This window comes from Salvelinus namaycush, chromosome 15 (genome assembly GCF_016432855.1).
Source record: "Salvelinus namaycush isolate Seneca chromosome 15, SaNama_1.0, whole genome shotgun sequence".
Taxonomy (NCBI): Eukaryota; Metazoa; Chordata; class Actinopteri; order Salmoniformes; family Salmonidae; genus Salvelinus; species Salvelinus namaycush.
Genome location: NC_052321.1, coordinates 38344456 through 38356553, shown reverse-complemented (window position 1 = coordinate 38356553; position 12098 = coordinate 38344456). Strand labels below are relative to the sequence as shown.

General features: G+C 43.9%; 1 protein-coding gene across 1 annotated transcript in view; it reads right to left on the bottom strand.

The window, feature by feature from the left end:
• Positions 1–12098, bottom strand: part of LOC120060078 (afadin-like) — a gene marked incomplete at its 5' end in the record, with an annotated part of 35897 nt that overhangs the window by 8902 nt on the left and 14897 nt on the right. Inside the window, 10 exons of the mRNA XM_039009142.1 lie at positions 2019–2092; positions 2239–2304; positions 2515–2601; positions 2674–2801; positions 3054–3252; positions 3511–3654; positions 10232–10391; positions 10622–10745; positions 10952–11043; positions 11252–11397. Coding sequence (XP_038865070.1) covers positions 2019–2092; positions 2239–2304; positions 2515–2601; positions 2674–2801; positions 3054–3252; positions 3511–3654; positions 10232–10391; positions 10622–10745; positions 10952–11043; positions 11252–11397 — 1220 coding nt within the window. The remainder of the gene's footprint in view (positions 1–2018; positions 2093–2238; positions 2305–2514; positions 2602–2673; positions 2802–3053; positions 3253–3510; positions 3655–10231; positions 10392–10621; positions 10746–10951; positions 11044–11251; positions 11398–12098) is intronic.

Here is a 12098-nt window from a genome sequence, read left to right as displayed (position 1 = left end):
TTGAATGTGTTCATTTTGCATAATTTCCCAATGCAAACAAATGATACTGCATATGAGAGAGAGAGAGAGAGAGAGAGCAGTGGGAATGTCTATGGAATGGAAACAAGGCGTTCCTCAAGTAGGTGTTCCTCAAGTACTGCAAGTAGCTGAGGTGGTTTAACTTAACAGAAGCCCATGTAGGTGTCTGTGGCGATGCCTGCCCACTTGCCCTTCAGCATAGGCATCACGACCCCTTGCACGGCGTGTAAATTTGAACACCCCTCCCTCTTTTTTCCCCGCTCTCTCTCTTCTCCCCCCTTTCCTGCTGTAGGACGCAGAGAAGATGAAGAAGGTAGTACCTGCAAGAGGGTGTTGTGATGACAACAGAAAAGCTCAGAGACCCAAGCAAGCCGTCCACCACTGGCATACAAGGTTTGCCACAAATGCACTGGCTAGCTAGGCTACCTACAGTAGACCTTTTCATTCCAATTAATCTATCAACATAGTGATGACATATACTGTGTGGAAACGTTTTAATTACAGGTGCACACCTGCTGGAGTTCGACAGGTCATTCACCCTCCTTAGGGTCTCAAGTTGGAAAACTCATAGCACAGAATCAGAACCAGAATCATGCTACTATAAGACTGAACAAGAATTGTTCCACTGCACCAGGATAGAGAGAGGGATGAAATACACCTTCAATTGAGATCTTCACTGAGTCCACACCTTCACATTTCACATAGTCATTCCATGTTTGCTTCATGCATTATATCATCCTGTAAAATAAAGTTAACTTTGTACATGCTTTCGGTTTTCTTTATCTCTACATTAGTTAATATTGCATTAGAGAGACATTTTAGGTTGACTTGATAAAAGATGATAAATCTCTTTTGGTTTTGTTGGTCATACTTGCTGCAATCTGATCTTTTTGGGCCCGACTGTGATCTGTTAATTTTAAGGGTACTTCATGTTCATGCATTGCTAAAATTCGGGGCCAGGGAGGAAGCTTGCCAGAAGTGAACATGGGTAGTACAGCAGTAGTAGAATTCACATAATTGGGGGGGGGGGGGGGGGGTAGCAAGCAACTCAGTTAAGTACAAATTCTTATTTACAATGACAGCCTAGGAACAGTGGGTTAACTGCCTTGTTCAGGGGCAGAACAACAGATGTTTACCTTGTCAGCTCGGGGACTCAAACTAGCAACCTTTCGGTTACTGGCCCAACGCTCTAACCACTAGCTAGGCTACCTTCCGCCCTACTATGTAAACAGAAGACATCCAAGAAGGAAAATAAATCACTAATGTTCAGCCTATAATTAGCCAACTAGTTAATTTATAACTAAAATATGCATTTGATTAGCTAGCTGATTTCGAGTTGATAGCAAGAAAGCTAAAGTTATAAGCTGGCTAGATTGGGCTGAACGATGCTAGCTAACAGTAGCTATGCTAGCTAACGTTAGTTGCTACTTGCTAGCCACAAGATCGTAACATTCAACAGGTTGCAGTTGTCTAATATGTCACTTGTTTTAGTGTAGAAGGGTTGTTATAACGTTTTGAAAATGTGTGTGATGAGGTTTGTGCTAGCTAGTAGTGATGGGTCATTCGCGAACGAGGTGCTCACTCTTGTAGGTGAACGTTGGGAGCCGGCTCGCATATCAGAAGAGCCAAATCTATTTATGAAAAAAAGAAATGTATTCAAATGCACTAATAAGTCATTTTTTTATTTAATTATAAGTAACAGCCTACATGTGCAATTTATAGACTATAATGATTACATTCACCTTTTCATGTTTATTAAAATACTTTTTATTCAAATCCATATGGTTTGGTTTCAATACTTCAAAACCAAATGGTAGGTCCAGTTAGTCACAAAAATAGATGGGTGTTGGTTCAATTGTGATTTTAATGAATGGAGCGAATTTGGAGCAGCAGTTTTTTTTCCTATGAGCAATGAGCAGTTTTAGTGGAAAGGAAATCATGAGCGGGATTTCCAACTGCTTAACTCTGATCTGAACATAGAACGTTAGAATGTTATCTACCTTTCCTGTGAGAGGCCCACGAGACTGTGTCCATCCACACACAGCAACTGGTCCCCAGCAGTTAACCTGCAATCCTGTCCAACACAACAGCATAGAAACACATGTGGAACATAAGATTTTTAATGAGATACCAATGCTGTTCATTCAAATTATTCGAAATGTTATTGCATACTGCATCCAGTCAACAGGCATTATTTGAATTGTACTTTAGTTTTCTAACCATTTCTGCTGGTCCTCCTTTGACGATAGACTTGACGTAAATCCCAAGGTTGTCTTGTCCTGCTCTCTGTAGATGGGGCAAAAGATGGATTATTGTCACTGATTGTTGGGTGAATGAATGAATGGATGGATGGATGGATGGATGGATGGATGGATGGATGGATGGATGGATGGATGGATGGATGGATGGATGGATGGATGGATGGATGGATGGATGGATGGATGGATGGATGGATGGATGGAAAATGGATGAATAAATGGATGGATGAATTTGTACCTTGGCCGCCACGATGCTGACCCCCATTCCACTGTTCATGGGTTTCGTCAGTGTAATAGTCACAACCTCAGGTTCTCTATGCAGTGGCTAAATGAAAGAAACAGAGAAGAGATCGCAATAAGAAAGAGGTATTCGAGAGGTATATGAAAAGAGTATGACTAAAAATATGGATATGTTTAAAAATAAGTGTACCGGGTTTGCGTCCTGTGCAGAGAAATTGTTTGCTCTGTTGAAGAAGATGGTCCAGGTGCCACCAGAGTGGGGGTGAGAGATCAGAGAGCAGAGGCCTATAGGAAGAGAGAGCACAGCCTATTTAGATAACTATTCACAGACACAACACACAACGCATGTTGTACAGTGAGTGCATTGTTTTGTGGCATGTGTATCATGCTTACAATAAAGCCTTTTACCATCCCGGATAATGCCTCTACAAGGCAGATGTTGTATACCAGTTTAGACAAAAGTCCTTCTCTGTTTAATACTGAAACGAATTAGTCAGTTCAGCAAACCTCTTTTTAAAAAGCATGTATCTACAGTACCTTTGCGGCAGATAGGTTCCAGGAACTCTCTGAAGCCCTGCGGGATGCCATTGACTGTGTCACATGAGTAGCCTTCCTCAGGGAGCAGGAAGGGCAGGTGGAGGTCTGGCCCCTCCTCCAGCTGGAGGTCCTGCCCTTCACTGCGCAACAACTCATCAGCACTGGCCTCTGCAGCTGCCACCACCCTGTCAATCACACCCTGAAAGGGCAGAGGAAGAAGACATGAAGGATATTTGAAAAACCTGTGTTTTTGGTTAGACTTTATAAGCCATTATAAATGCTGTATCATTTATTTGATGTTGATTGATTTTATTTGAGAAAAATACATATAAAAAACATCTACATATAAAAAATATATATACCCACAGTATAAATTACAATGCATATAATGTTTATAAATGCCCATAAATGTTTACGAAAAATTAATTACAAATTGAAGGACTTGGCTAGTACTCACAGGGGGAATGCGGGGCTCGTTGGTATCGTAGAGGTAGCTTGTCATCAGTGTTCGAAGCTGCAAGGAGTTTAACTTGAAGCAGGTATTCTGGATGTTCTCTGAATCGTGCATGGAACACTTGTTCATGGTCAACAGCATTGTTACCTAGAAAATATCCATCAATCAAATCACCTCTTTACTACCTTGAACCTGATAAGATACACATTTTTTTTTATTTTTTTTTAAATAATTTTTACCCCCTTTTTCTCCCCAATTTCGTGGTATCCAATTGTTAGTAATTACTATCTTGTCTCATCGCTACGACTCCCGTACGGGCTCGGGAGAGACGAAGGTCGAAAGCCATGCGTCCTCCGAAACACAACCCAACCAAGCCGCACTGCTTCTTAACACAGCGCGCATCCAACCCGGAAGCCAGCCGCACCAATGTGTCGGAGGAAACACTGTGCACCTGGCGACCTTGGTCAGCGCGCACTGCGCCCGGCCCGCCACAGGAGTCGCTGGTGCGCGATGGGACAAGGATATCCCTACCGGCCAAACCCTCCCTAACCCAGACGACGCTAGGCCAGTTGTGCGTCGCCCCACGGACCTCCCGGTCGCGGCCGGCTGCGACAGAGCCTGGGCGCGATCCCAGAGTCTCTGGTGGCACAGCTAGCGCTAAGATACACATTTTTATAAATGGCATGGGTTAAGTGGTTGGGTAAACACAGGTCTTGAAAATGAGATTCTAGAAAAGGTACATTTCCTGAAGAAAATCTGTGTGCTTGCTTCAGCTGTTTCGTTTGTGACGGCACGTCTCTAATGTTGGCTTTATGGTAAATCATACACTGTAGTTGACCGGGGAAACATGGGAAAGTTATGCTGCTTTGAAAGTTGCTAAACTTGTAAACACACAAGTAGGAGAAAATGCCCTTGAAAGATTATAAGGAGATTTTCACACTTGCTAGAGAGCTCTTCTTTGTTTACACCCATTCAGCATTGTTCACATCTCTTTAAGAATTCACAAGTAAGCACATGTGAGTCAGCTTGGCATTGTCCTCCAGAAATTAGTCTTTCTTCTCCCACTGAGCTTTGTCGATAGCACCAGCTGAATTCAGGGCAGCAATGTTGTTGAGAGTTGTAGCAACACTGTAGCAATTTTCCATAGCTATATCTTTCCAAAAATCTGCGGTAGCAAAAAATGTACATTGTACTGACCAGGGAGGCAGGCCCCCATTCTGTTATAGACAGAAGCCTGTGACATGACAGACCAATTAGGACTCATCTTGATATTTGGTATTTATTAGGATTCCCATTATCCGCTGCAAAAGTATAAGATACTTTTCCTGGGGTCCACATGAAACATGACATAATACATAGTACAGGACATTATTAGTCAAGGACTGAAATACATACAGTACATTTAAAAAGTCACACATAGTATACAGGGGCGGCAGGTAGCCTAGTGGTTAGAGCGTTGGACCAGTAACCGAAATGTTGCTGGATTAAATCCCTGAGCTGACAATGTAAAAATCTGTCGCTCTGCCCATGAACAAGGGAGTTAACCCACTGTTCTCTGGTTGTCATTGTAAATAATAATTTGTTCTTAACTGACTTGCCTAGTTAAATAAAGGTTAAATAAATAAATACAAAATATATATATACACATTAGTACATACACACAATATCTAGTACAGTGCAAAAAACAAGACAAGATACAGTTGAAGTTGTAAGTTTACATACACTTTGGCAAATACATTTAAACTCAGTTTTTTACAATTCCTGACATTTAATTCTAGTAAAAATTCCCCTGTCCTAGGTCAGTTAGGATCACCACTTTATTTTAAGAATGTGAAATGTCAGAATGATAGTAGAGAGAAGGATTTATTTCAGCTTGTATTTCTTTCATCACATTCCCAGTGGGTCAGAAGTTAACATACACTCTCATTAGTATTTGGTAGCATTGCCTTTAAATTGTTTAACTTGGGTCAAATGTTTCGGGTAGCTTTCCACAAATTTCCCACAATAAGTTGGGTGAATTTTGTCCCATTCCTCCTGACAGAGCTCTTGTAACTGAGTCAGGTTTGCAGGACTCCTTGCTCGCACACGCTTTTTCAGTTCTGCCCACTAATTTTCTATAGGATTGACGTCAAGGCTTTGTGATGGCCACTCCAATACCTTGACTTTGTTGTCCTTAAGCCATTTTGCCAAAACTTTGGAAGTATGCTTGGGGTCATTGTCCATTTGGAAGACCCATTTGCGACCAAGCTTTAACTTCCTGACTGATGGCTTGAGATGTTGCTTCAACATATTCACATCATTTTCCATCTTCATGATGCCATCTATTTTGTGAAATGCACCAGTCCCTCCTGCAGCAAAGCACCCCCACAACATGATGCTGCTACCCCGTCACGGTTGGGATGGTGTTCTTCGGCTTGCAAGCATCCCCTTTTTTTCGATGGTCATTATGGCCAAACAGTTCTATTTTTGTTTCATCAGACCAGAGGAGATTTCTCCAAAAAGTATGATCTTTGTCCTCATGTGCAGTTGCAAACCGTAGTCTGGCTTTTTATGGCGGTTTTGGAGCAGTGGCTTCTTCCTTGCTGAACGGCCTTTCAGGTTATGTTGATATAGGACTCTTTTTATTGTGGATATAGATACTTTTGTACCTGTTTCCTCCAGCATCTTCACAGGGTATTTTGCTGTTGTTCTGGGATTGATTTGCACTTTTCACACCAAAGTACGTTCATCTCTAGGACACAGAATGCTTTTCCTTCCTGAGCGGTATGACGGCTGCGTGGTCCCATGGTGTTTATACTTGCGTACTATTGTTTGTACAGATGAACGTGGTACCTTCAGGCGTTTGGAAATTGCTCCCAAGGATGAACCAGACTTGTGGAAGTCCAAACAAAAAAAACTGAGGTCTTGGCTGATTTCCTTTGATTTTCCCATGATGTCAAGCAAAGAGGCACTGAGTTTAAAGGTTGGCCTTGAAATACATCCACACTCAAATTATGTCAATTAGCCTATCAGAAGCTTCTAAAGCCATGACATCATTTTCTGGAATTTTCCAAGCTGTTTAAAGGCACAGTCAACTTAATGTATGTAAACTTCTGACCCACTGGAATTGTGATACATTATAAGTGAAATAATCTGTCTGTAAACAATTGTTGCAAAAATTACTTGTATCATGCACAAAGTAGATGTCCTAACCGACTTGCCAAAACTACAGTTTGTTAACAAGAAATTTGTGGAGTGGTTGAAAAATGAGTTTTAATGAGTGTACGTAAACTTCCGTCTTCAAATGTATATAAAATGTCTGTCTCTTCACAGTCCCCTTTGTGTTATCTGTTTTTTTAAACTGGTTTTATTGCTAGCTTGAGTTACCTGGGGTAGCAGAGAGTTCCATGTAGTCATGGCTATATTTAATACTGTGCGTTTCCCATTCTCGGTTCAGGACCTGGGGACTGTGAAGAGACCTCTGGGTGCATGTCTTGTGTTGTACTGATGTGTGTCCGAACTGCTTGCCAACTGCTTGAACAGACAGTTCGGTAACTTCAAAAAGAAAAGGAAAGCTGCACACTCTAGGAGCTCAGATGCAGTAATTTAATAACCAATGTTTCAACAGACAAGCTGCCTTCATCAGAGTTCGGGGTTCGGTAACATTCAACACATCAATACCTCTCCTCAACTTTGAGCCAGGAGAGACTGAAATGCATGTTACTGACACGTTCCCTCTGTGTACATCTAAGTGTGATACGTGCTGCTTTGTTCTGGACCAACTGTCCTTCTTTGCCGCACATGACCACACAGCTGGGCAGTAGTCCAGGTGCGACAAAACTAGAGCCTGTAGGACCTGTCTGGTCAACTAAGATGTCAAGAAGGCAGAGCAACACCCTATCATGGACAGACCTCTTCCCATTTCAGCAAACATTGATTCTATATGTTTTGACCATGAAAGCTCTCTATCTTGGGTTACACCCAGCAGTTTTATCCCTTCAACTTGCTCATTAGCCATATTATTCAATAATAGATCTAAACAAGGTTTAGCATCGAGCGAGTGATATATCTGAAAAATTATGCTTGTAGTTTTTTAAAATATTTAACACCAGCCTAATGCTAGTCACCCATTCTAAAACTGACTGGATCTCTATGTTAAATGTCTCAGTTATTTATTTTACTGTTGCAGCCGACGTGTATACTGTTGAGTCGTCAGTGTACAAAGACACACAGACTTTATTCAAGGTCAGTGAAAGGTCATTTGTAAAAACAGAAAACAATAATGGCCCTAGCCAGCTGCCCTGCGGTACACCACATTCAACTGACTTTGCATGAGAGAGGCTTCCATTAATGAAAACCCTCTGTGTTCTATTAGATACAGTAGGTAATTCGCAATCAATAATAAGGCAGAGGATGCAAATCCATAACACTTAAGATTTTTAGCAATAGGTTATGATCAATGACATCAAAAGCTGTACTGAAGTCTAACAAAACAGCTCCCACAATCTTCTTTCAGCCAATCATCAGTCATTTGTGTCAGTGCCAAGCATGTTGAGTGCCCTTCCCTATAAGCATGCTGAAAGTCTGTTTTCTGTAAAATAACTTTGTCTTAGTTACATTTTTGCTTGAGAAATTGTTCTTTGCTGAGAAGGTATTTTTGTTGCTTTTTGACCATCTTAATTTAAAACTGTCACGCCCTGACCATGGAGAGCCCTTGGTTCTCTATGGTATAGTAGGTCAGGGTGTGACTAGGGGGTGTTCTAGGTTTATTATTTCTATGTTGGTGCTCTTGGTATGGTTCCCAATTAGAAGCAGCTGAGGTTTGTTGTCTCTAATTGGGGATCATACTTAAGGGTTCCCTGTTTCCACCTGCTGTGTGGGATATTGTTTTGAGTTAGTGCATGTAGCACCTCTGATGTTACGGTTCGTTGTTTGTTTATTTTTGTTTGGAAGTTTCGCTTAAATAAATATGTGGAACTTTAATCACGCTGCACCTTGGTCCGTCTCTCCACACAACCGTGACAGAATATGCCACCAACAAAGGACCAAGCAGCGTGAACATGAGGTGAGGAAGTTTTGGACTTGGGAGGACATGAGAGGATGTGAGACCCATCCTTGGCGGCAGACGGAAGGTTATGATGGAGGACGGCGACGACGCCGGGGTTCGCGGCCACAGAAAGCCCAAGGACAACCCCAAGATTTTTTGGGGGGGGCACATGGAGCTGGCGGCTGAGCAGAGGGAAGAGCCAGAGACCACCTGGGAGGAGATAGAGAGGTGGTCGGTCGACCCAAGGAGAGTACCAGTGCCCGCCTGGGATTCGTTGGAACAGTGTGAGGAGGGATACCGGAGAATGGAGTTGGCTAGGAGTAAGCGGCAATGCAGGCGTTTGGAGGAACGTGTCACCAGTCCTGTGCCACCTGTGCCGGCTCCACGCATCAGGCCTCCCATGCACCTCCCCAGTCCGGTACGTCCTGTGCCTGCTCCCCGCACTTGCCCTGAAGTGCGTGTCACCAGTCCGGTGCCACCTGTGCCGGCTCCACGCACCAGGCTTCCAGTGCGCCTCCCCAGTCCGGTACGTCCTGTGCCTGCTCCCCGCACTCGCCCTGAAGTGTGTGTCACCAGTCTGGTGCCACCTGTGCCGGCTCCACGCACCAGGCCTCCAGTGCAACTTCCCAGTCCGGTACGTCCTGTACCTGCTCCACGCATTGGGCCTCCAGTGCGCATTCACAGTCCGTAGCTTCCGGCGACGGTTCACAGTCCGTAGCTTCCGGCGATGGTTCACAGTCCGGAGCTTCCGGCGACGGTTCACAGTCCGGAGCTGTCGGCGACGTTTCACAGTCCGGAGCTTCCGCCGACGTTTCACAGTCCGGAACCTTCTGCGACGGTCCACAGTCCGGAACCTCCTGCGACGGTCCACAGTCCGGAACCTCCTGCGACGGTCCACAGTCCGGAACCTCCTGCGACGGTCCACAGTCCGGAACCTCCAGCGACGGTCAAAGGTCCGGAGAGGCCAGGCACGGCGTCCAGTTCCGCTCCATGGCAGGAGTCTTCCTCTGCGCAGGAGCCCTCCTTGGCGCCGATGCCCAGTCCAGGCACGGCGTTCAGCCCGGCGCCATGGCCGGATCCGGGGTCTGGGCAGGGGCTACGACCTGCACCGGAGCCGCCACCGACACGAATCACCCTCCCCAGTTGGTTTCAGGTTTTGCGGCCAGAGTCCGCACCTTTGGGGGGGGTACTGTCACGCCCTGACCATGGAGAGCCCTTGGTTCTCTATGGTATAGTAGGTCAGGGCGTGACTAAGGGGTGTTCTAGGTTTATTATTTCTATGATGGTGCTCTTGGTATGGATCCCAATTAGAGGCAGCTGAGGTTCGTTGTCTCTAATTGGGGATCATACTTAAGGGTTCCCTGTTTCCACCTGCTGTGTGGGATATTGTTTTGAGTTAGTGCATGTAGCACCTCTGATGTTACGGATCGTTGTTTGTTTATTTTTGTTTGGAAGTTTCGCTTAAATAAATATGTGGAACTTTAATCACGCCTTGGTCCGTCTCTCCACACAACCGTGACAAAAACAAACAGTACTTAATTGTTACCCAGAAATGATTTGATATTGAGATACAAAGGGCTGCATTGGACCTTTAAACAGCCCTACTGTGACGTAGGAACTAGCTTTAAAATGCCCACCATGAGGAATTTAGACACATTTGACTAAGCTGGTCAAATAAACTAAAATAAAGTCACCTACCTGTATGATGCGGCTGAGGTGGCAGTCTGCGGCCAGCTCCAGACCTTGCCTCTCTGCCCAATCCTCCACCAGGCTAAGCCTCTGGCGGAGGGTGGCTCCCCAATAGTGGGACCTAAGGCCCAGGGAGCAGGCCTCTCCCTGGGGGCTGGGGCTCAGCAGCCTGTTGAATCAAATCAAACATTATTTAAAGTGCATTTAAAATGACACACTTTACAGTAAAATCATGAAAAACAAGGAGATTAAAACATGACAAAGCAATAAAGGAGATTAATAAAAGAACATGAAACGCAAAAGATGTGTAAAATAATGGTGATTAAAGGCCAGGCTAAAAGGGTGGGTTTTCAAAACGTGATTTAAAGTCCTCAACTACTGTATGTCGTCCTCTCTCACCTGTTGAAGAGCCAGGCGCTGATGGAGTGGAAGAGTTGGGAGAACAGCTGGATGGTGAGGGCAGCGTTGATTCGACAGCGACGCAGCAGAGACATGGCACCCATCAAGGTTTGCAGTACGCCCTCTGGTGGAGGGAGGATAGAGTGACTAAAAGTTTTAAAACAAACTTTTTTTTAAACATTGAAAATAAGCACACTGGTGTTGATTTTCATGCTAATATGATGGTTCTATGTCTACTGGATCAAAACTAACATATGGAAGCTGCGGGATAAAACAAAGAAAGTTAGAGGTTATAACTAGATTGTGTTGTGGTTAACATTCATGGTGTACCTATTTCTGCAGGTGATTGACTCCCCTCAGGATAAATAAGGAATTCTGGCAAGTGTCTGCTCAGATCAGCCAGCAGACACTGAGTCAAACACCTTGAGGAACAAAAGACAGAAAGACAGACAGACAGGGAGCAGGGGGTTTTATCAATACTGTACAACATCAGGACTGATGAGGGAAGATCCCTTATGTGCTCAGTTTAATGTCTTCACAGTAGAACAGCAGCTACAATCCGTATTTACTGAAGTCAGAGTAAATGACCTAGATTAGAAGAGATAAGAAGTGCTATATGTAATGTCTTACTTGAAAGCTTTGTGCACCAGGTGTGCCAGGTTCTCCTGAGCCTGCAGTGTGATGGGGCTTAGATCTCTGTCCTGCTTCAGGAAGTTCAGGAGCTCTGAGGCATTGGCCATCCAGAAGGCTACAGCACCAGCTATGGACTTCTGCTTCTGGAAGGGAGAGAAAGACCAAGATGGAATAAATATGGACATATTATAAGCCTTATTATGAGATTATAAAGTCTCATGCATGCTTGTAACAAGTTATCAAGCATTATAAACTGGGTGGTTCGAGCCCTGAATGCTGATTAGCTAACAGCCGTGGTATATTTATTTTATTTATTAGGATCCCCATTAGCCGATGACAATAGCGACAGCTAATCCTACTGGGGTCTGACACATAATGAAAAATAATTACAGACAAAAGACTTTACAATTTACATACATTTTTAAAAAATGAACATGTAGTGTGTGTGTGAATCTATCAGTTACACATACGTGTCAGTAAATACACACAACGAGTAGGTCACATGTCAGAGGTGTTGTCCTGCGAGGTGCTGATTTATTTGTTTTTTGAAACCAGGTTTGTTGTTCACTTGCCCTATAAAAGATGGAAGGGAGTTCCATGCACTCATGGCTCTGTTTAATACTGTATGTTTCCTTGAATATGTTCTGGACCTGGGGATTGTGAAAAGACTCCTGGTGGCATATCTGGTGGGGTAGGTGTGTGTGTCAGTGCTGTGTGTGTCACGATCGTCTAATGAAATAACGGACCAAGGCGCAGCGTACGTAGAGTTCCACATTTTTAATCAAATGAAACTCACAAAAACAACAAAGAAGAATAAACGATACGTGAAGCTCAAGCAGTGCTC